Below are 25316 nucleotides of genomic sequence, written 5' to 3' on the forward strand. Positions count from 1 at the left end.
ATAACAGTTGAGAAGATAATGTAAATGTGTAAATATCTTACATTCATTTTCAGTGATGCAATAAAATCTTTATTAAATGACTAACTTTTTGATCAAACATAATATAATTTCCACCCTCACATTATATTTATTTTCTAATATTTTCTTTACTGCTATTTTATTTCATAAAAAGTAACCAAATGTAGCAAATAAATCTATACACGATTAATGTAACTGGTTTTAGTTCTATAGAATTTAAAATAAATTTAGAACAAAATGTAAGTCTTTACTGTAAAGCAGTACTTATTATTTATGTCATTTTTAAATATTTTACAATAAATACGAGATATTTATTACGTATATAAACTCAATAAAATTGAATTCCAATAACTTCAACCCAGGAGACGACTTAATGTTTTCTTCTTTTTTTTGATATATTATTTATCTTATTTAAACAGTTAATAAAATAAAAATATGTTTATCAAATAAAAACTTTTATACAATTAAAAACTATTTAAAAAGCAATTTTTGAATATGTTTTTTTTAAAAAACAAAACATAACAATTCGTACTAAAATGTAAAAAATAATTCTGTTTTTAACAAAATTACTTTCAAGAAAATAACTTATAAAAAAACGTTGGGCGCGCTCTCATATACATCTGTTACTGTTAACGATGAAAATCAATACCTATTACATTTAGTTTAAGAAAGGACACAAATCAATACCTATTACATTTAGTTTAAGAAAGGATAGGTGCCATTCCTCAAATACATCTAAACAACAGGTAAATTCCTTTAGAACCGCCGGCTGATCCAGGATAAACGTATTTGGAACCAAAAAAAAACTAGGACTCTCATTACAAAACCTGTATTTTAGATGATGGATTTAAGAAGTTTTAGATACTAAGACGTATATGAACTTATAGAAACCTGCTTGGACATAAATATAGAAATTACTTTTCGGTTCCGGTCAAAAGTCTTGTGAATATACTGTAATAAACGTATTGTGATATTTTACAAAAGAAATATGACAGATTTTGTAAGTTAAAAGATTAAAAGAAAAAATTTGACTTTCCAGAATAAAATATCAAAACAAACTTGAGACCATGTTACATTTTTAGTGCTCATTCTACTAGTCAACGAAGACTGATTAAATTTAATTAGAATCAAATTTTATCATCTTTCGTTAAAATAAGATGAATACCTCTACTCAAATGTTTCACTTCATTCTCTGTAAATCAATTCGTTATGTATCCTTCATACTTCTAGAATTGATCATATGCAATTACTGAGAGTATAAATTTTTTCTATTATTGGCATAATTTATTGTTATTTTTTATTCAATGATTGTTTACCACTATTCGTAAATTTGTTATTTATCGTTCATTCCCTCACTGCTTTAAGTTCATAAATTTGTAAAAGAGTTTTTTACGGTGGAAGAGGCACTGCTTTCAAGTTTATATCCTAAAAAAAAATTATATCATAATATTTATTCATAATTTAATATTAAATTATTATAAATAAAATTAGAAGTGAAAACAGTCTATGATGTCGCAAAATAACTTGTTCACAGTTTTGTCAGTTTTCGTTTTTTTAATTAAAAAAAAGGTATGTTTTATTTATTTTTTCAGTTTAGCTTTACTAAAATAACGCTTGCAGTTTACTCAAACTCTTTCATGTTCACCAACTTTTTTTTTGTCAAGTTTATCCTTAACGTTCGACAGCCAGTATATACAAAGGTATAGGGAAACGTGACCTGAAGGGTTAAAACCACTAGATGACAAGGGTTTTGAAAACAAAAAATAAATAAATACAGGTTGAGCTCGTCAGAAATGGAGAACGCATCCCGTTCACAGTAGACTTCACAGACCGCAACTGAAGCTACAAGAGAGTTACAGTTGTTACTTTAGGCCTTACTCCTTCTATCCAACCTTGAAAGTAAAAAAAAACATATTTAGATTGCCATGATCACCATGGTTCTATGAACCATGCTTTCATGATTGCCATGATTTAGAATGATAGCCATGGTCACTATGCTTACGTCAACTAGTAATCTCATAGTAACTTAAAAATCCTTGTAATTTTATTGTATTATAAAATTAGCTGGATTCCACTTTTGGTTTCATAAGAAAAAGTTCAGAATTTACTGTGCATCACGTGTTTTTTTAAGTTTCAATGAATGTGACTTTCAAACGAAATATTTCAAAATTTTCTGATATAAAAAAATCATAACTTTTTTTATTAACAATTTAATTCTGTATTAATATAGTTGTATCGTAATTTACTGTAAACTCGTCGTTAATCTAGTAGTTAAACACGTCATATTTATATGGATTTGAATGCAACATTGAGGATACCGGTGTTCTTTGGTGGTTGAGTTTCAATTAACCACACGTCTCAGGAATGGTCGACCAGAGCCTACTCCAGACTACATGTTTACCAGTACATTTACAGTTATTTTTCTTGCAGCTAATCAGGCCTGGAAAGCTGGTAGCAGTAATTGAGTTTGCCTATACACACTCACATACACACACACACACACACACCTAGACCCGGTAGAATAGGAAAATTAGTTGGAGAAAAAAAAACAATTTATTGTAAGCATCATCTTACAATAAATTTAAGTAACTTATCTGGGTCCCGGAAGGAGAGACGGTCTCTTATTTTACCGTATAAATAAATTTTATTTATTAAGAAAACATATCAGTTAGACACCAATATGGATAACAGAGGTTTTACTGTTCGTGAATACAATTTATTTGAAAAAATTTTTCTTTTAGACCATGTTATTTCATACTTTTCATTCTTGAAACCAGTACTTCACGAAATATGTATTATTAATTTAATCTGAGTTATTGACACTAGAATAATTGCGCCATAAAACATACCATTGTACTACAATATAGAAGCCATATCAAAAAATTATTCTTTAAAACTGATATTTACTTCATCATGAGCAAATAAAAATTTATTTATTACGATTTTGTAAAATTACTCGATAATCCATAATTTTTCCTTTTATCTAAGTTTGAATCAAAAAAACATTTTTGACTACTCGTTGCCAAGTATTTAATACTAAATGTGAATCTATTCAAATAAGATTAAAACGTCTAGCGGTTAAAGCTCTATTTTTTCAAGAAAATTATAAAAATTAATATGACTGATATTGCATTCGATTAGGAATCATAGAATTACTTTTACTTCTTTACATATATACAGTAAATGAATTAAATCGTGATTTAAAGAAAATTCCCTAAGTGGTACCCATTCTGATGCTCTGTTGCAACAATTAAAATAAAAATTAATTATTTTTGGGATTGCTAATAAAATGTCTCATCACAAAAATAAACTGAAAATTTATTTACGGCAATGTAATAGAAAACCCGTAAAATTGAACTAACAAAGACTTTTTTTTAAAAAAAACATAAGAAATTGTTAACAACTTTTCTATTTCTGCACTTACATTTATATTTGAAAAGTGAAGTAAAATAATTACATATAAGAGAAAATTGTATGTATATAAATGGTTACTTTTAAAAGATAATTTGTTTTTTTCCGTTTTTAGTAAAGTTTACTTTGAAAAATGTATTACTTTTTTTGTTTAAATCTGTGTTTCCTTTATTCAAATGTACAGTTTCTTTGTTGTATTAACCTATATTCACATATTTGCTACTTCAAGAAAAAATTGTAATTGTAATTGTAAAGGACTGTAATTTTAATCAAACTACTTCTTGTAATACGAATACGCTCAAGTATAACCAAGTATTTAAAATAACATAAATGTAAACGACTGAAGAAAATGTTATTAGGTATCTCCAGGAATGATAATTCCCGTGCAAGGTTTACTAGAAAAAGAAAAGAGTGAGGGGTTCACGTTTCCTGTTTCAATTTTAAAATGTATTGTAGCATATCAGTATGGAAAACAGCCGAAATACAATAATATTCATTGTGAAGATGACGTAAGTATTCGCATGCTGACCGAATGAAATAATTTTAGTCTTTATTGTAAGTTTCATAAAAAAAAAATATTTAATTTTCTATTAAGCGTAATGCACTTTTTGTTTAATAGAGTAAACTGAAATAAAGTTTCAGTAAATTTAATAATATTTTACAGTTACAATTCAATGGAAAAAAAAAGAATGAATCAATTTTATAGGTCAATTTATGTTTATTTTAAACGCATTTTATTTTTAGTCGCTTTTGGTTTATAATAATCAAGAAAACGTAGTAAATAACGTTAAAATAACAATTACTTAACGTAGAGTAGTCTAATATAGTAATCTTTTACATTTCATTACTACAGTTATTCTGAGCTATTATTTAATGTCAAACAGGGAAATCAATTCAATATCGATGAGGCTATTCTTTCAATAATCTTATTTTGAATTCGAAAATAACTTTATCAACTAAAAGTTCTGTATTCACCAGGTAAACGACGTCATTTGACGTATTCTTTTTTCAATTTTTAATGAATTCGTTCATAATGAAAATCGTTAGAGCAAATTGTAAAAAACACCATTAAAATTACATTGTAGTTCATAAAAATGCAGGTTACCCTTAGTTGATCTTTAAATACATAGCTTCGGTGTTATTTTTATGTTGTTGAAAACATTTAATTTAAAACCATAAGTGATCTTTTAGTAAGCATAAATATTAGCTGATTATTTTTTACATACTTGTCATAAAATAAGTTTACAAGCGTACCTGAAGAATTCTTTCAGACATTTATTGATAATGAAATAAAACCTAACAATATCGGTTATAAAAAATATTTGTGTATTCTTTATATTAATTCAGATGTCAAAAAAGTACTTTTTTTTGTACAAAAAGAAGTACTAATTTGATAAAAGTTTGATGATTTTATTTACAAATCCTTATGAGAAAATGAGATCCAATAACAAACTAGAAAAATGTGTACTGCCAAATAACCTATAATCTGCGTACTATCAAATCCTGATCACAAATTTAAACGTTCTAAACATAAGTTTTTAACTTGGATAATTATCACTAGTTTAATCGTCACTGATAATGACTAAAACTTGTTTGAAAATAAGGTTTTGAAATAAATTAAATATTGTTTTCTACGGCTGTATTATAACGTTTGAATTTCATGGCTGGAACCTGTATCATAAGAGGGTCATTATGAAACAGATTTTCATTATGATACAGCTATTCAACCAATCTAAAGCCCACTCTAATTGACCACTGACCCATCAAAAGCGGGTATTATTCAATATATTAGCAGTTTTTTACTTTGATTTTAATCCGATTCAGTAATTAGCAAGCAGAGATTAATTTTGAAATACACTAATAGGTAGCTAAATTTCTATATAACACTGTTTATCTTTTTGTTAATTATCGGATTCTGAAGAAGAAATATCTTTAACATCAATCGATATTAAATAAACAAGCAGAGCTTATGACTTATAACGTATTACCCCAGAAATATATTTTTTAATGTATTTTTTTGAAAAAATTAAAAAAATCTCTTGTAAACAATCTATTTAATCATTGGTTTAAATCAGTAATGCCAATATTTTCTCAACCGTAGAAAAAATGCGGTCAGCAACTCTATAATGGTCATAAACGCACTCTTGCGAAGTTTTTCTCGCCATGGCTCGAATAGTAAGTTACTTTGCAATCGAGCGTTAACACACAACGAGCGTATAAGCATGTTCCATAATATATTAATTTTATAAATTATTATCATATATAAATTGTGAGTTAAAATTCTACTCGCTTAACTTATTAAAACTAAATATTCCGTACCACTTTCAATAGGAACCAACAAAGAAAAATAATTATTGAATTGCTTATTTTTATTCAGACATAGCATTACTGGAAAATTATTTAAATTTCAAATAATTGTTCTGGAATTTACGCGAACAAGTTTAACTAATCTCGTATTATTTACAGATCTCTACTTGTATATCTGCCCTTTTTCCTTAACGTCTGAAAAAATTTGCAGAATATTTTGTAGCCAAATTCAATTTTTCATCAGAGTTTAAACTATTTTTATAAAAAAATAAATTACAAATTTATCAAGTACATCTGTTACTACTCTGGTAGACAAACGGACTTATTTTTCCCCTTCCATGGCATGTTTTTTGATCACTTACCAGTAACAACAATAATAAGCAAAACCGGTTCCGTATCGGATTTTTAATATAAGACTGTAATAATATGTTTCAATCATTCCATATTTTTTAATAAACTTTATTTCAAGTTACAAATAGTTAAAATTTTATTAAGAGTATAACATTCTTAAATAGTTTTTTCTTTTAATTAAAAAGGTAATTCAAATTTTTGAATAAATATTTATATTTTTCACAATCAAACAAAAGAAATTCCCAAAAAAAATCTTTGATGAAAGAAAATAAATAACAGAATTTTCAAAGAAAATTATTAATTATATTATTATTATTAATTATATTTAATATAGATTTTTATGAAAAATTTATACTCGTAGTTCAGTCCGGAGTTACAAATTCTAGAAATGGATGAAAATTTTGCTTTTTGAAAAATAAAACTATTTTTGGATGTTGCTTATACTTTAGAAAAAAAGTATTATTCTTCTGAAAACCATTTTAGATTGTTTAATTCTAAATCAATAATCAATAACCTGCTAAATCTATAACAATTTAAAAAAATCTCTCGTTTTCTGGTTTGAGGGCGGGATGGGTTACTGTTACCGCAGGAGACCGTAATGTTATTTTTTGAATGAGGTTCTTTGTATTCTGCTACAGATCTTTTTTGAGTAAATCAACTTTCTCTCTTTATCCACCTCTTTAACGAGTCGTATTTTTTTCTTTCCCCTTCTGAGTGCTCTGAATATAGGCCAGGTATTCATTGAAAACGTGGAAAGCCGGTGCACGGTCGATATGATAAGCCTACTTACAATAACCCTAAGGATTACTGTGTCTATAGTCTGTAAAATTGTCTCTCCCAATTTCTCCTAAAATAGAAATACTATCCTATTGTAACATTAAGTAATTATTGTAATTTACTTACTGTAATTATTTTTAACATTTCTATTCCTCTGTATTGTTATTGAGAAATAAACTCGGATTGTCCTACCAAATGGAATCGTGTACATTGTTCTATCTATTTTTTTAAAACAATGTTCATCTTCATATATTTGTTTTATGCTTCATAATTACAGACATCATCGGATCTTATCGGAAAAAAATATAAATTTTGCTGAATGATTACAGTAAGATAAAATACAATATCTTCTTGTTTACATAATATCTGTTTGAACAGTTTACAGGTATTGGTTAAACAGAGCATATTATACTGCGTACTAATTTTCAATTTTTAGTAGAAGTTCGATTCATAATGAAATTCGTACTTACGGAAACTTCGTCGTTTTTCCATTACAAAATTTATAAACTAATTTAACTTCAGTAAAACACTATTTTTAAATCAAGTTTAACTTTTTTGTACCTTTTAACAAAGAAATACTTTCTTACACTGTTGCAAATGGGAGTGTATAAGAGAAAGTACAAATGGATTTACGCAACTGTACTTTACTGTACATCGTACATATAAATTGCTATAATTAAAAGCTTCTGAATTTCTTGAATTTGTATCTTCAGCTTCTTTAATATAAGACCATTAGAATTATATCTGGCCGTTAGATAATGAGAATGAATAAATACAATTTATAATATTAATGTATTCTATAAGGCAGGAAGAATTCTTCTTATTATTATTACCTTATTCATAAAACAAAACTTAATAAAACATTTTATAGATACTTTGTTTTTACACATTTTTATTGAATATCACTTTCTTCTTTTTTTGCACATTATTTCCAATTGGAAAGCAGAATAACACATATAAAAGACAAAACTGAAGGAAAAAAATATAAATATAAAACACAAAAGACTTCTAAATAAAAAAAAAAACTCCAAAAATAATTGCAATATTGTAACGTTTACGGAAATTAATTTTAATTTAATAATCATAAATTATATACTTTAGCAGCAGTCCCGATTTATAACTCTTAGATAATTAATTAAAACAGCTTTCTTTATTTTATTACTTCAATGCCCTAATGATCGTTGTAGATACATTAATAAGAAATTACAGAAGAAATTAAAAATTGCGTGGCCATTTTCAAGATTGTCAAGAGAATGGCCTTATATCAGTTTATAACAGGCTTGCTGAGGAAAATGAAGAATGATAAAATTTCCTATTGCTTTCTTTAATGGGTTGAAAGTACTATTGGGTATTACTAATCGATTTCAATAAAATGTAGAAAATAATTCAGTCTCTGAAGTAATACTTTTATTCCATAATGGAGGTAGGATACTTTATATATAATAGATCTTTTTTTTTTTATGAGAAATCAAATCTGTTTGAAACTTCTTGCATGTCAATCCTTTGCTTGCATCATAATTATAGTTATGACTGGAAAAAGTTTAATTAACCCTTTCTATAAAGAAACTATCAGTAAAAGTAATTATAGCGCTTAATACATAATGGAAAAGGAAACGTAATTTTATTTTTACTTTATCAATTCATTAAGAATTTTTACCTGAGTAATGTCGTTATCATTTGTCGGAAACCTTCGGTATAAGTAGAAAGAAACATGAAATCAACCGAAGAATTTTGGTCTAGTAAGACGTTTCAGATTTTGTAAAGCATCATAAGCAGCCTTCTTCTTCATACACTAAAATAATATGAATAGTACAAAGTTTTTCACACAGAACTATTTTACATGAACATTGTATTTTACATATTATATAGAAAAATACACAGTAACTATACGCATTAACCTATTACGGTCGTGTAGGTAGATTTATAACGGTAAATATGCCGTAAAAATTATCAGCTGTTTTTTGCGACATGTTTTTTGTACTCCGAAGTGGGAATTGAGTATTTTTCTTTGTTTCATAATTCACTTTACTGAATCTAAAATAACTCAATAAACAGGATATTATATTTAACTTCAATCTCATTAAATGACCGAATTCATAAAGCATTCTGTGTTAATATCAAACTAACTTACAGCTTAGGGAATTTAATTGTATCCGGTTAGGAGGAGGGGTATGATCAAAGATGTAAATTACATCGTGCCATAAGATGTCTACAAATCTGATAATACTGAGTCACCTGATATTGCTCTAAGAAAAATAACCAAGAAAATTTTCTGCTGATCAATGGCAAATAATTCAAGAAATATTCTTTTGAATCCCGGTATATATGTCCAAAAACCACGAATAAAATTTAAGATGAGTTTTCTTTCCTCCAGCTTCAATCCTTTACTTTCGGAACTGCAACCTCTATAACAACTGTGCTAACAGTCGTTCTTTTCGAAGAGTGACAATGTCATCTCACGGTTGTTTTGGCATACATACGTATTACCTGTTAAAATAGTTACCCCAAAATAAGTACAAAAGCACAAAAGAAATAGATTAACGGGTTTAAAACTAAACTAACATGAATAAAGCAATCAATAATAAAGTAATTGTAGATACAAACCATTTAACTATTGTCCAACTAAACAGATTTTTGTGGGATGGCAATACATAATACAATTAATTTGTCTAATTTGAAACAAGCTGTTTCATAAAGGTAATTCAGGTGAAAAATGACTTATCGAAGAAGATAGTTAATATGATTACTGGTGTTTTTAACCAAAGAAGTTGTTTTTTATCATTAGAATATTATTCCAGAAATGATTATAAAGGGTGTAAAACAAATCTTTTCTTTTAGTAATGCTAGAACTTATAAAAAAAAACACTTATACGATCGATACAGCATGCCAATGTTTTAACATTCTAATGTGTTAACACTGTCAGTCTAATATGGTCATAAATAACTAAGATACCAATATTAGGGACTTTCAGGCTTGAGTTTACATTACTAGTGCAATTTTATTTCTCATTATTGGCAACGATCATCAATTACAAGTTTTTACAGTTAGCTGGAATTAAAGTTGTGCATAATACTGTTAATAAAATATTTAACATTAACATAGAGTTCGGAATAAAAATTGGGATATATCTAATTAAGAAAGAAAGCTAGAAATAAAAGAAGAAAAAGAAAATTCGTGGAATATAAGAGGATATACAAAATTCAAGTCATGGAAAAAAGTTTTATAAGTATTCGTTAAAGATAACAAAAAATAACTTTTGAAAAATACGACGCTTCTGGTCACTCAATTCTACCGATTTTTTGTTGTGGGTTATAAAGTTTTTTTGTTAATCCATTATAGTAGAATTTTTTTATTACTTGACCAAAAAATATGATTAATTTTATATGTGTTTGCCATAATTCGTTCTGTAGAGAATGTATTGAACACATTTTTTTCGTTATTTGATTATGCACGATGTTTTTAGTTTTTAATATAAAATTGATTCATTGATTCATTTAGCTTATAAAATACAGCGTAGGTAGATAATAGTGGAAAGAAATTAAAACTGATATAAATTCAATTATTTTCACAATTAAAGTTAAAAATAATACACCTTGACAAATTACAATGGTTTACAATGAAAGCGAATGTACATTTTTTTTAAGGATTTCAATCTTTAGGGCGAGATAAAACTTTCCTCCAAAGTCTTTCAGTTAGAGAAAGCTATAATAAAAATAACATTTAGAATTTAATAACCGCTTTTGAAACTTTTAAATAATATATTTCCTGGTTTCAGAAGCACATTTAATTATGGTGTGAAATTAACTTTAGTTTACTAAACCTTGTTTCTAATTGAATGTTAGGGATTATTTACGCATTATATTCTTGCATATATTTGTACCTATTTCTTTTTTTAAATTTCTATTTTAAGATTAATCATGTAATTATGAGTTGGTTCAAAATATCCTTTCTAATAATGTATTTATTGCGATTGCAATATACGCAACTTACATTGAGGTACGTTTAATTTACAGAACTGTCTTTAGTCACTCAGTCGACTTCTGACAAAAGAGGGCACTCTCTCTTTCTTGCCACTCGACCTGTCTCAGACGCGCAACGTTCGTAAGAAAGGTCACTTCACCCCTTTTACTTTATCACACGCTGTTAGTCTATCTCTCTTTTTCCATACTCCCTCAACTCCACTTTCCATCTTCTATGTTATCCTTTTTCATTCCCAGTCATTGTATACATTGTTTTACTCAAAGTGTTTGTTTTTTTTTCATATTATATGGCTTCTAAGTGCTACAATAACTGAAGCCACACATTAATACATTACTATGCATCCATTTTTCAAACTGCTAAATAAAGATGTTTTTCACTTTCTTTATCGTTAAAACATGTGATTTATTTAAAAGAAAATCATTATTTTAAGGACAAATTAAAATTAAATTTATGAATTATTTTATTTCAACTAGATTAGTAGCTTTGTTTAAAGAAATGTTTTACTACAAAAAATCATCCATAATTCCCATAAATTTCATAAATAAAGAAATCGGAATTATAATTAATTTATAAATTATACAATGTATGTATATGAAAAAATAATATTCATAAATATGAATTAACGTAAATTATGAATAATATCTGTTAAAAAAAAAACTAAAAGAATTTGAATACCAAAGATAATAATAATAATACCAAAGATAAAATTCTAAGACAAAAGAAAAACATTTCAGAAACAAGTTGTTTTTGTAAGACTAATAAATAAAAAATCGTTGATCAAAATTTCATGATTTAGTTTATTCCTACAAATAAAATTATTATTTTCATCTTCAAAATTATTGTCGACAATTTTTATTTTCTACTGTCTTGTTGGGAGTAAAATTTTACCGGTAGGTCAAGAGTATATCAGTCCTAAAACTGCTTCATCATGAAGTTTAATAATTTAAAAGTAAAATTAAGTATAAAGTTTATAAAAATAAGCACTATACTGTGTACAAAATTGATATAAATATTTTGCAAAAAATTTATACAATTATTTTGGTCAAACAGAACGTAGAAATATACTTTAATTTACAAATTATGATAAAAAATATATATATTTATCAAGGTGTGAGTTGGGTACAACATATTTTTATTTATAACTGTGGGTAATTTCGAATAAAGTTTTAATTACTTTTATAAAAAATATGAAAGGATGAAATTTTTTATTTGCTAAACTTTAGTAGTGCTTTTCCATAATGAAAGCGCTGCATAATGTGCAATATAAAATGTGAATAATACAAGCTGTATCGCTAATCAAATCACCGTAAATCAATCAGCACTCTATATCTATAATTAGACGTCTGAGCTTCAGTCTGTTATTACTGTGTAAAACAAATAAATAATCTCAAGACAAAAATTTCCCTTTAAGAAAGAGCAGTGTGATACATCAGTATACAAATATAAAAAGAAATAGAAAAAGCCGGCAATTCATGCCGACTTGGAAAAAGAAAAATTGGATAAAAAAAGAAAAAAAACTAATTCATTTTTTAATTTCAATAAATTGAACATTGTTTAAATTCAATTTGATAATATTTAAATCTTTTAATTTTTTAAGTTGAAATACCCAAAAATATAAAGCAATAACTAAAATTTTTATTATTAATATATTAGCATCACAATTTCAAAAATATGTTTTCGACTTTTTGAGAATTTGGAGGCTGATAAATCAGAGAGCTTTTTTAATGATTAAAATAGTCATTAATTTCAAATGAATTAAAATCGAAATTTAAAAAAAATATTCAATTTTATTTTTATTTTTTGAATTTGGGAGCTTTCCTAGCAGGGAGGGAATCGTTTTAATGACTTTATTGCTTAAAAACATACGTTTTGGGCATTAAAAATTTTAAATTGCAAAAAAAAATCATTCTGGAGGCTTCCATATTCAAAGAAAAGTATTCCGGTAAATTGATTTTTAAGAAAATAATTTCTAAGTGATGATTATTCGTAATAAAATAACCTTTTAAAATTGTTTAAAAGTATAAAGCCATAATACAAAATAAACAAAGTTGTAATTTTCTAGGATGGTGATGAAAATCTTTAACTTATTTTTTTCAAGAAATACTTAGACTAAGAGTTATCAAAAAATTAATATTTTTGTGTTTTAAATCCGATGGGTAACCTAGGAGGTGTATTTATACTTAAAATAAATTTATAAAAAATTATTTAACGTTAAAATGTTTTTTTTTTTTTGTTACCACCGATCATTGGAGTATTATCAGTAAGATATTTTATAGCGGTTTGAAGGCCAGTTTTTGTAGAAATATAGATGCAAAAAGTTCCCATTAACTCCTTTTCTGAAAAAGATATAGCTAGGAAAAAAATATATATAAAGCCATTTTTTGGGGAGGGAGTAAATATTATAAAAAAATTTAGGTAAATTGTATGATCCTGATAAAATAAACTTTAACTTTTGTAAGAAAATATTTTTGCTTTACTCCAGTAAAGATTTGGAATTTTATTTCACCCAAAACAACCACACTACCTTTTTCAAAATTTTACAAAAATTTAACACATTCTTCTCCCCAGTTCGGAGGAAAACTGTGTTAGTTATTATATAAGAATGCTAATATAACGTATATTAGAAAGATAAAGATGTATTATATAAAAATGTATGAATGTATATATGTATATTCGAGTATACTATATGAAGGGAGTAAACAGGTTCTTGAAATTTGAAAACAGGTCTACCAAATTTGAAGAAAATCGGTTAACAAGGTCTAGAGTTATAAGAGCCAATACGGGTCAATATACGCACAAATGTTCGTCTGACAAAAATACATTTTTTGGACTTGGGAGCATTGTAATAAATCTTTTTTTCTCAGATTATTTACAATCTACTTAAAATCAAAGTTTTTTTTATAAATATTTTATTTTAATGTCTTCTTAAGCCACAAAATTTAAATTAAAAAAAAAAAAAATCTTTTTAGATATCCCTATCTCCCGGTTATGATTAATTCATTACTAACAGTATTTTCCATTTTATTTTTCAAAATTACTTTTAGTATATTTTTACTTTGAAATCGCTTAAGATAATATTAAAAAAAAAAAATATTTTTTTTACAGCATATCCTGATATCTCTTCAAATTTATCTCTCATATATGGATTGTATAAGATATGTATGTATATAATACTGTAGAGAATTTCAAGAAATCCAAATCTTATAAATCTTAAACAGAAGGATATAAATAAATTAAGTAGTTACAGTAATTTAAAATTTTAAGAAGCAGTATTGTTAGGAATATATCCGTAGTTTTTCTATAGCGGTTTTGAATTTAATTTACATTTTATATTAGATAGAAAAATACAAATCCCTCAATATGTTCTATATATTACATATAGTTTACATTTAGTTTGGAGTCTGAATAAAGAAACATATGCGTTTACTCCGGGAGTATGCAACAATTCAAGCATAAGGGCTCACAGAATAATCTAGACTAAAATTCGCTAGTATTTTCATGCAGTAAAACTTTTCATAACGCTTTTCACTTTTCGCTTTTCGTAACGATTGATGCGTGCTTTCGGATGCTCCAGAAAAAAAATCACCCGGAAACTTTAAATTTCTTAGAAATATTATTTTCTATGAAAACATATTGTAAAAGTTATAATCTAAAGTGTGTATAAATCTGTAAAAAATAATTTGCATAAATATAGTGTGCGTAGGGTAAAAAGTAAATTTAAAAAATCAAAGATTACAAGATTACAAGTTTTTTTTAACTACAGTGTAAAATCAGTAATGTTTACCTGAAGTAATGTTACTTATTTTTTCTTTAATAAGCCTATTATTGCCGCAGGCATGTTTCGGTACATTTTTTGACGAATGAGAGATTAATTTTTTATTGATGAAATGATTAGCAATGAAAGACCAATATCTTACCGGGATTCGTACTCGAGATCAAGTGTTGTAAAAGCATTTTACCCACTACATGAACTCAGATTATACATTATATTACGTCCTGTGCACATTTTAACTAATACCGGTATTTGATACTGATAAAAACTGCTTTGTAATATTATTATTTAGTCAATTGTAACCTTACCAGACAGGTTTTGTTTTCAAAATGTTCATGCCAAAATAAACTTTTATATAATGTAAATTTATTTAATAAGCAGTTTATTTTACGGAAATAACGTAAAAGGTAGGATGATGTTATCTTTAGAGTATAGATAGTAGAAGTTTTATAAATCTATTTGACAGTATGTGTACAAAAACTAGAGGAGTTTTCTACAAATGCCTGTCGCCGGTATCCGAACACCCTCTGCCCAACATACGTCACTATGACGTTACAATATAGAGGAGACAGTATTGCGAGAAAGAACAGAAGCCTACTCTCTAACCACTCATTTTTATTGGATTTGTTCCTAAACAAGTTAATTTTTTTTAATTTACTTAATGAATATGAATTTATTATTGTTTACTCTTCTAAAAATTTATGATCTAAAACATTTTTTATTGGTAAAATCAACTTCTTAATGAAAAAAGAATTGTTGTGTTATACAGCCTCCTTTTTTCTATTTTATTACAATTTTAACTTTGTAATAGTATATTTTCAATGATTTCAATTCTACAATATGTGTCCAAAATATTATTTGTGCCCAATATATGTATTAAAATATTAATTATCTTGAAGTCTTTATTTGTGCTTTTTTTTAATTAAGACATTCAGCCTAAGAATTCTTAAATTAAATGACGGTATTTTAGGACAATGTGTGAAATTAATTGCCATCAGAAATGTAAAAAATTATTAGTTTTTCATAAAAAATTATTGAATAACTAGAAAAAAGGCGGGTCTATGGTAAAAAAACGGCAGGTTCTACCGCCGAGAAAATATTACATGGTTTATGTTTCATTTCACATGATTTTTTTAAATGTGTTTGCCAATTGTAAATAAATAACATTCATGAATTTAGCGTACTAACAATAACTTTTACAACGATAAGCTTCAAAATCTTGAACATTTTTAGCTGTTTCTTAAGTTATGATTTATTAACACAACTCTAACCCCATAGTTTTCCTTTTCTATTCCCAAAACACAAATATAATCTTAGATAAATCGTTCGTATCAAGAAGTATAAATAGTTCAAACGAATAAATCTTTCATGCGCTGCGCACAGCTGCCAACTGCCCGGCCCACCACGTGGTCCGCTCTGCGCCAGTAGCAGCTAAAATAGAAATGTGAGCACATACATAAAACAAACAAACCCATGCACCATCCTTTCTTATGGAAAATGATATTAGTGAATTAAAAAAACAAATGAAATCTTACAATGTGGCGGCTTTATGTAATTAAATTTTCTTAAAAAAAAAAACTACCTTATTTTGATTACTATTTAACCTAACCCCCCCATTCGCTTGTCTGAGACAATAAAATAACATAAAAATTGCATTGATAAGCGTCGTAAAAAGTAATTTAATCTCTCTTTTTTTATGTAGTTCAGGCGTTTTTTTGTTATTTCTTTTTGTAGCAATGGTTTTCTAGTTATAGGCCATATTTCAAGGAAAACATAATAATTCAACAATAATTAAAAGTGAAATCTGTAAAAAAAGTTTGTTTTAAATTTTACGTCAGAGCAGTGGTTTATGGAAACTTGCAAGAAAATGATGACCTATAGAACGCAGTAAAAGTTACAAATACCATGTTTTAATGTGACTATTATTACTCTCTGAAGAAAGCTTCTGTTTTATGCAATTTTTTTTTTTCAATAATGATTAGTTTTTATTATCCTAACAGTTTTCCTTTCATATAATAAAAACAAACACATCAGTACTTTATAAAAAAAAAATTCTAACTCAAATAACTTTTTCATAAAAAAAAGGATCCGATAGTTTAAAAACTGTTGGTCCACAAGCATCAAAACCGGTAGAATAATGAGAAAAGATTAGTTACTAGATAGTTAATAGGGTACACTTTAAAATGTATTTTGCTCGTTTCATACTATAAAGAGTCGATTTTAAGTTAAAAGTAATAAAAAAAGATCTTCTTCCATTTTTTTTTTCATTTTTTAAAAAAATTTCAATAATCAATAAAATTAAATAGCTGAAAAGAAATGTTTAGGGAAAAAGACCATCCTTATTTTGTACCGATAAAGATAGTTGCTCTCCAAAGATAATAGCACATATCAAATGTAATTATCGTATTAAAGTAACACATTTCTTACTACACTAATTTTAAATTAATTGTATGTACAGGGCGGAATAATTAAAAGAAAAATTTACAAAATATGTTTTCTTTGAAGATAAAATTGAAACGAAATTAATATTTTACATTTGTACACGCAGTAAAAATAACGTTATCATTTTATTAAATTTATACTGTAGATATAAATTTATCAGGTTCGTATGTAAAACCTGATTAATGTTAAGAAGAAACATTTGTTTGCTAAAATTAAATTTATGAAGTAATCTTTTTCATGATAATAACGGTAATGTTTTATTTATCAACCACAAATTTAATATCTGTATAAAAATATCTTAATAAAATAAGTAGTAAGTAGATGCAAGTAATTTATTTGATGTAATAAATCATACTGGAAAAGTATGATTTAAAAAAAATGCCTTTTAATTTTGATATCGCCACATAACCTTGAAGCTTGTGCGTTTATATGGAAACGTAGCGTATGAAAAATACCGTGCCTGACCGAGATTCGAATCCAGGACCTACGGATGAAAGGCGAGACCCCACCACCTGCGCCACGGAAGCCGACGCGAGTAGTATTAATAATATTAATTTGGATGGATATTATAAAATATACTCGGATATTTGGAATTTTTTTACGTTGCTCATTTTTTCTTCAGAATCAGTCCATTTAAGAAAAACATATGTTTTTTTAAACTAAATATATAATTAGATTTACTATGACAGAAGTAACATGGCACCATATATCTCTCCTTAAATTGCAATAAAATTGATCAACAGCATATCTGTAGCAATTGAATTTTATTCAGAAAATGTTTGTTTCCCTCTTTGTGAAGATGATTGGTTTTTAAAAAGAAGTTCCCAAATTTAAACCAGAATTAATATTCTCCTTGAAACTTCTTTTAAAATTATGCTCATTAATTGAACATATAAATTCAAATTCTCGAAAAATAATTTTTTCTTTCAATTAACTCAAAAAATAATTTATTGTAGGTTTAATCGTTTATTTAATAATTAAATAAAATCTTAAAAATAAACAATGAAATTTTAAATATGTGTATATGTAAGTTCAGTGCCGTAACTTTAATGGTTGTAGTAGGCACACCCTGAAATTAGTCACAATTCACTTCCAACATTGACGTAGGCATCTTCAACATTAAAAGAATCCCATTATCAGTTGCCTTCCACCTTGAATAAAATATATGGTTTTATATCAGCCCCCAAACCTGATAAAAAATAGGGGACGTTCGCTCTTACAAGCGACGCCTTCACTTTCTTCTCCAAAAGTACTGGTTTATATTCAGGGTTGTATTACTACTCTCAAAGAAAGTAACTCTGACTTGTGCAGCTTATACCTCGGCTGCATTATATGCCATAGTAGTTAGAAAGTTGCTTTATTAATTAATGCATGTACTCTTTCCAATATGAAACAGGAGAATATAGGGCTAATTTAAAAATAATACATTAAGTCAATAAGAGTTAAAATTATGTTGAAAAGGAAGAAAACGTTAAGAAAGAATAATGTTACAGAAGATTATTATTATTATTATTTAAGGAATTTAAAGGGTTTTTCTTTCTTAATGATAAAACAATAAGATTAAAAAACCAAAACCGCTGTAAGGTTATCGTAATTTATTTAACTGTTGTCTAAATCTACCTCTTCATGTTTTATTATTAACTCAGACTTAATATTAACTAAATAATAAGCAGTTATAGTAAATAATTTTTAATGTAATAGTTACGAAAAAACAAGTACAAGAAGGATTACTATTTTAAACTCGAAATAAATTATCTAATAATAAAATTTCCCGTTAACATTAAAAGTAAATTTGAATCTCATTCAATGCGTGAAAAATAGCAGCGACTCAAATACGAGTGTTCTGGTTATTAACTTATACGTTTAAATAAAGCCAAGACTTATTACAAAATTAAAATTAATTTTAAGTTTGTACTTATTATAAAAAAAGAATTAAGGATAACCTGTAGAAAATGAGTCTCTTAAACCACTCACAATAAGGGGCACAATTTTCTGAGTCCAAAGAACATAGTTTTTGAACTACTCGAGAGGTATGCAGGTTTAGACTTTTAATGTCAGTTGAGCGCTTTGAATAAGATAATCCAACCTGCTGAGACAACTGTGAAGTGAATTACCTGTAGAACAGCAAAATCTGAAATAGATTTTCAAATGAATAAAAAGTTTCCTAGATTTCCGGATAACTTATAAAACCCTAGGTGTTTCACTTAATTTTTAACTAACCATACCGAATACTGTAATTTTAGATAAGCGCACATTGGTGAGGAAGTATATAATTTCAGAACTAAGTCACTGAAAGAACTAACGAGTCAGAAGCTCCAGTCATTTGTTCAGCCCTGTGATAACTTATCTAGTGTACTACTTTTTAAGGCGTCAGTAGTCCTCCATCTCGAAACATGAGTCCAAACCCTATACGTTGCTAGATATACATGAAATTAAACTTTACATTGAGTAATGATACGGATAAATAAAAATTAAAACATAAGTTTTTCTTACAGAATACTCATAAGTTGAATTGAAGTCAAACATGTATAACCCTACTTCCAGTTATCACTTGTGGGAACTGAGAAAAAAAATTAACGTGTTGAAGAACGATTTTGATTTGACTGCAACAGCAGTTTTCTCCTTGGCAAATATATCTATAACAATCATTTTCCGAAGACAGATTTCGTTTTTTAAAGGGACAGGAAATACCAGATACAGATATTTTAAATTGAGCATCCAATAAATAAATTTGAAAACACAAAGTAAAACTTTAATTACCTCATTAATTAGAATGTTCCATATTATAATAGATAAAAGTGATTTGCTATTGATTTATAAATAAAATAACTAAAAATAATTTGTCTAATAAGGTATTAGATGTATTACATGTATATAATCAAACTTCAACAAGCTGATGACAAAATTCTAACTTTAAACAGTTTTGCTGACACAATAATTTGCGGCGTGATTTCTAAAAGAATAGAAGGACTTAATCCAAAAGGCCCTTTGGTTTATTGATTTGATCTTCGAGGATTACTCCTAAAAAACAAGTGGATTAATTATAATTATAAATATATTACAAATTATTAACCGATTTTAAATAGTGCAATAGTCAAATATCTAACGACGCATAATATACTGCCTGAGATTAGCTCTCAATCCCTTACAGCTGAAATACAGGAAGAATTCTTCTATCATCACTAACAGTATTGAAGATCCTTCTTAAATTCGTTTTTAGAAAACATAAAGATAATTCACATACATTTGATTAATACGTTCAGGGCTATACTCTATATTATACATTTATTTGTAAATAAAAACACGCAATTTATCCTTGTACTTATAAAATACTTCCGTGAAAAGAGGAATTATTTCATCATGTGTTGGAACATTATTTAATTACATTTGATTTAGTGAAAAGTAATATATTTAGTTAAAATATTACAGATATGTAAATCATACCGTATTTTTAAGCCATACTCTTTCCATATAAACAATTCTCGGTTTTATTAGAAATTGTAGCCAAACAGTTAAACTTAAAAATCTTAAATTCAGTGTGCTGTACAATATTTCTACATTTATTAATTAAATACATTACCATTTTAAAATAACAAATACTCTTTAAAATAAATATATTTGATGGAGACAATTATTTGTAGTCATTTTCTAAAGAAAAGTGAAAACGAAAAACTGGAAAAACTTGATCATTGTCTTCTTATAATAAACAAATAATAAGTTACACAGTGATTTTTAATTCTTTAATCTACTAGAATCTAAAAATACGTTGAAATTTTGAAAGCTTTGAAATCTAAAAAAAGCATATTTTTTAAAATTAACAGAAGCAATGGTATAACAGGAAGTTTTAATTAGGAATGAAAATGAAACTTTTTTCGAAGTAATTCATTTTTGTTTTACAAAATAAATTCTGTATAAGATTATCCAGGTAATTCACACAAAATGTATGTGAAATAGAATGTGTTATATTATGTTGAAATTTAGTTACTTTAAAAAAATATAATCTTAGTTAATCGTAATAATCAACTACACTGTAGGTAATACTGTAATATTTTAATAAAATTAAAATTTATTTTGTGATATGAGTTACTTAACAAGTTTTAGAAGAAATACAAACAGCGAATCCTAAACATATTTTAATGAAGAACTATACTGTACGTAGTAAATATTCTCCCATTGAAAACTACATTTTTTAACTTTAAAGCTAATGTTGATAACTCGTAATATCAGAATGAAAAGATCCATATGATGTAAAAAAAAGAACAGTAAGCTTTGATGCTGGTAAGTAGATCTATAACCGAATATTTTTCCTTTCGGTGAAAATATTTACTAAGTTTAGATTGTTTAAAAATTTTGAAGAAACTTTTTATAATTTCTAGTTTTTGCTTCAAATTATGTCATCAGTTGCGTTCAACTGATAATAGTTTGTGCTCAATAAGAATAAATGAATATAGCTAAACTTTTATAAATGTTCGTTGTAAAAGATGTATAAATAAAATAAAATCTCGCTCTAAATGCAGCATTATGATGGTTTGTTTTATGTATCAGTAGGTGAGCAAACACTATAGTTTTCTTTCTCACGGTGTTTGTTAATTGGATTCTATTCCACATAAAACTTCCTCACTCCACTCATAGACAGCTACCACATGTTGTGTGGGAGTTTTTGTGTAGGAGCAGAAGCATATTAGCGTGGGTGAGGAAAAAGGGAGAAATGACTCTGATAAAAACTCATCCCCTAAATTGCTCATCACCATCCCTTTAGGCCCTCTGAAATAGAAATGTGGGAGGGCAGTGTTATGCGCTGAATACCAATTAAAAAGTTGAAATACCAGACTTCCTCACCTCACCATCACCACAACTTTTAACAAGGACAACAGCAGCACCTCATTACTTATTCAAAAAAAAAGTTTAAATTACAAAAGACGTTTAATTCAATTTATCCAATAAAAATAGATTAATAAAATTGTATTGAGCCATTAAATGTGATGTAATGAATGAATGTAAAACAAACACGCACACAAACACATTTAAATGTTTTACGGTTAGCCTTATCATTTCTTAGAGTTCTATATTTATATAACTCTACAATGTAGCAACGACTCTTAATATTAAATTGTTTCAAAAGGTTGCTTTTAGCTGAATTTATCGCTGTTTTAATAGAATTGTCATTTCATGCCTGAGTTTTTCAACACTAATGAAATATTATATACCCCAACTGTTTATACGTGGGGGGGATAGAAATAGAAATTTTGTACACGGGTAACAGAAAATTTTAGTCACATTAATTAGAATTGAAAACTAAATTTTTCTAGATGTATGTAACGTTTTGTCTGTTAATAATTTTAACTGTAAACATTAATTCTTTTAACGAAGTTTAAACAAGTAAACGAATATTTAGTTAATACAATACATACCTACACACAATAGATTGATTAATTTGTATTTTGTGCAACTTTCTTGATTTGAAGTTGGTAAGCAGCTGCTTTTAACAATAGATTGATTGCCGGGGACAATATGGAGGAACCTTTTAATGTTAAAATGTAACTGGTTTGGCCGGGTCTCGGACCATCAAGTTCCTTACAGAAAGACTACCTATTAACAATCTTTGCTACTTCCACATACGCACAATTACTATTTTAAAATTATGCATTATGATTGAATAATACTTTTGTACACATAATTATCTATACTACTCAAGAAAGTACGAATAACAATTTTATTCCTTTTTTGTTGTTTGAAAAATGCAAATTATTAGTTACTATAACATACATAATTCATCTTTTATTGCTTAATATCAAACAGCACGTCTTATCTGGCTTAGTATTTCATTGTAGATTTTATACAAATAAATAAATTAGGCATTTAAAGATGATTTATTTGTAATTTAAAGTAAAAACGTTATTAACAATGTTAAGTTTTGAAGAGCAAAAATTTCAAAAATTAATTATTAACATGTCTTTTTGTACGGTCGACAGACTATTCGAGGAATTGCCGATCCAGTATCATGTAAACTGTTCCCCGGCTACTGTTCTGTTGTCGATTTGTAATTAAATAGTTACCGTTGCCAAAAAATGTAAAAAGATGCCGCTATACATATATTACAAGCAAGGACATAGCCGCTACAGTTTCCCACTCAATAAAGCTATACTAGATAATTTGAATATAATAATTAATTAGTGTAATATATTAAATGTAAAGCTTTCTTTTAGGCAATAAATATCCAGAATGAAAAAAAGTTTTCTTTCTGCTTATTTTTTTTTAGATGCACTTTAAATCATTGGTATAAAAAATGCAAAATGGAAAATCTTTTTCATAAAAATGAAAACCCTCTAATTTATTTAACGTTTTATCGCATGTAATTCGTTCCAAAACATATTACCAAAAGGAAAAAAATTCTTCGCAGTAACTCAACGCTAGAGTAAAGATTAAAAAATAAATATTTTTTCTCGAAGGTCAAATAAAAAAAACAAATGTAATATTGTTTTATTGTTTAAATATGACATAAAATTTCTGTTAATTTTATTCTAGTATTATAAACTTATTTTCCTTGGAGACTGAAAGTGACATCTTTTAATTTCATTCACTAGGATGCTAAAATCTGTCATGGTGTCTGTTACTCATGTCTGTTTAGGTTCAATTGAAAACATAATGGGGTTTATCCTTTTCTATTTTAGTCCTTTCCATACTTGCAGAATCTAAGCCTTATTTTACTGTTAGTTACGCCCTCTACTCAATTCATACAAACCTAATGAAATTTTGAGATGCTCATTTGAATATGTTAAATAATTGTTGTTTTTGTTACAGAAATGTCTTACCACACTCGATTTAACGTCCCTTGGAGTTGGTTCTTGCGTTGGTACTGGTATGTATCTTGTTGCCGGTATGGTCGCTAAAAACGTCGCTGGTCCTGGTGTTGTTATATCTTTTATTATCGCCGCTGTAGCTTCTATATTTTCAGGTAGGATAATGTAATGTAATATGCATAAAATTGATTTTTTTATGAAATTAATTCGGTAAACTGTATATGCAGATAAGGATAGATGACCTTAATAATTATTTTTAGGTACAAATTTATTTAATGTTTTATTGTTGAGATGTATTACCACAAATAAAATGAGTAAACGATTTTACCTTGTAACTCAAAAACTGAAGAAAAAGTTTAAAAAAAGTAATTTCTTCAAGTAATTAATGACCAACACAGAATGTGCAAAGTTCTAGGCAAAAATATGATCTATTCGTAGTAAAAAATTGATTTTCAAAAAGATGGGCAAATTCTTCTCTGATGAAAAAGAATTTTTATTTTTTTATGATTTACTGAATATGACGTTGATTTTCCTTTGTATTGTAGTATTATGTTCTTATTTCCCTCGGAGATTGTAACTAGACCAAATTTGAGATAAATACCATAGGGTATCAGTTATTTCAAGTAATTGATTATTCGTTATTTTTAGATTCACGATGCATATCAAGTAGGCATTGATTATAACTTAAATAATTCAATATCTTATATGAAAAAAAATCTTATAAAGAATATTGGAAAAGAAATATCGATATAAACATTCAGTAAATCTATAAATCCTTAGTAGCAGCAGACAATTTAGCTAACTCTGCCTATAAAAACATTCGGGAAACTTAAAAAAAGGAAAATCCACTAAGTGTCCTTTACTTGATTGATAGTGATATACCTATTTATATGTTAATTCACAAAAATATATAGAAAATTTTAATGTGTATCTGTATAAATCTCTATTAACCTCTTGTTAACCCCTTTTATGTAATACTTTATATGGAAATTAAAAATTTTTTAATGTTACAGGTGCTTGTTATGCAGAATTTGGTGTTCGTGTCCCCCATACGACAGGTTCTGCTTATATGTATAGTTATGTCACAGTTGGTGAATTTATAGCTTTTGTAATAGGCTGGAATATGGTATTAGAGTACCTTATAGGTACTTCGGCATGTGCCTGTGCTCTGTCTGCTTGCTTTGATGCGCTTGCTAATGGAGCAATAAATCAAAAAGTAGCTGAAACAGTTGGTACAATATTTGGTAAGCAATTTATTTTTATTTGTGAAGATGATCCATATCTGTTTTTCATTTTGTACAATAATTATTATATTAAATTAATCCTTCTAAATGTGTTTTCCTCCTAGAAATCCAGTTAGAAGACTTTATTAAATAATTACAAGTGCTCAAAGTCATATAAAGTTTATTACTACAGAAAAATGTACACTTATTGTAAACAAATGAAAAAAAATTAT

General features: G+C 27.1%; 1 protein-coding gene across 1 annotated transcript in view; it reads left to right on the forward strand.

The window, feature by feature from the left end:
• Positions 1-25316, forward strand: part of LOC142319881 (solute carrier family 7 member 14) — a 103163-nt gene that overhangs the window by 35444 nt on the left and 42403 nt on the right. The window contains exons 2-3 of the mRNA XM_075357554.1: positions 23862-24015; positions 24874-25104. Of these exons, the coding sequence (XP_075213669.1) occupies positions 23862-24015; positions 24874-25104 (385 nt within the window). The remainder of the gene's footprint in view (positions 1-23861; positions 24016-24873; positions 25105-25316) is intronic.

Source organism: Lycorma delicatula, chromosome 2, assembly GCF_047948215.1.
Source record: "Lycorma delicatula isolate Av1 chromosome 2, ASM4794821v1, whole genome shotgun sequence".
Taxonomy (NCBI): Eukaryota; Metazoa; Arthropoda; class Insecta; order Hemiptera; family Fulgoridae; genus Lycorma; species Lycorma delicatula.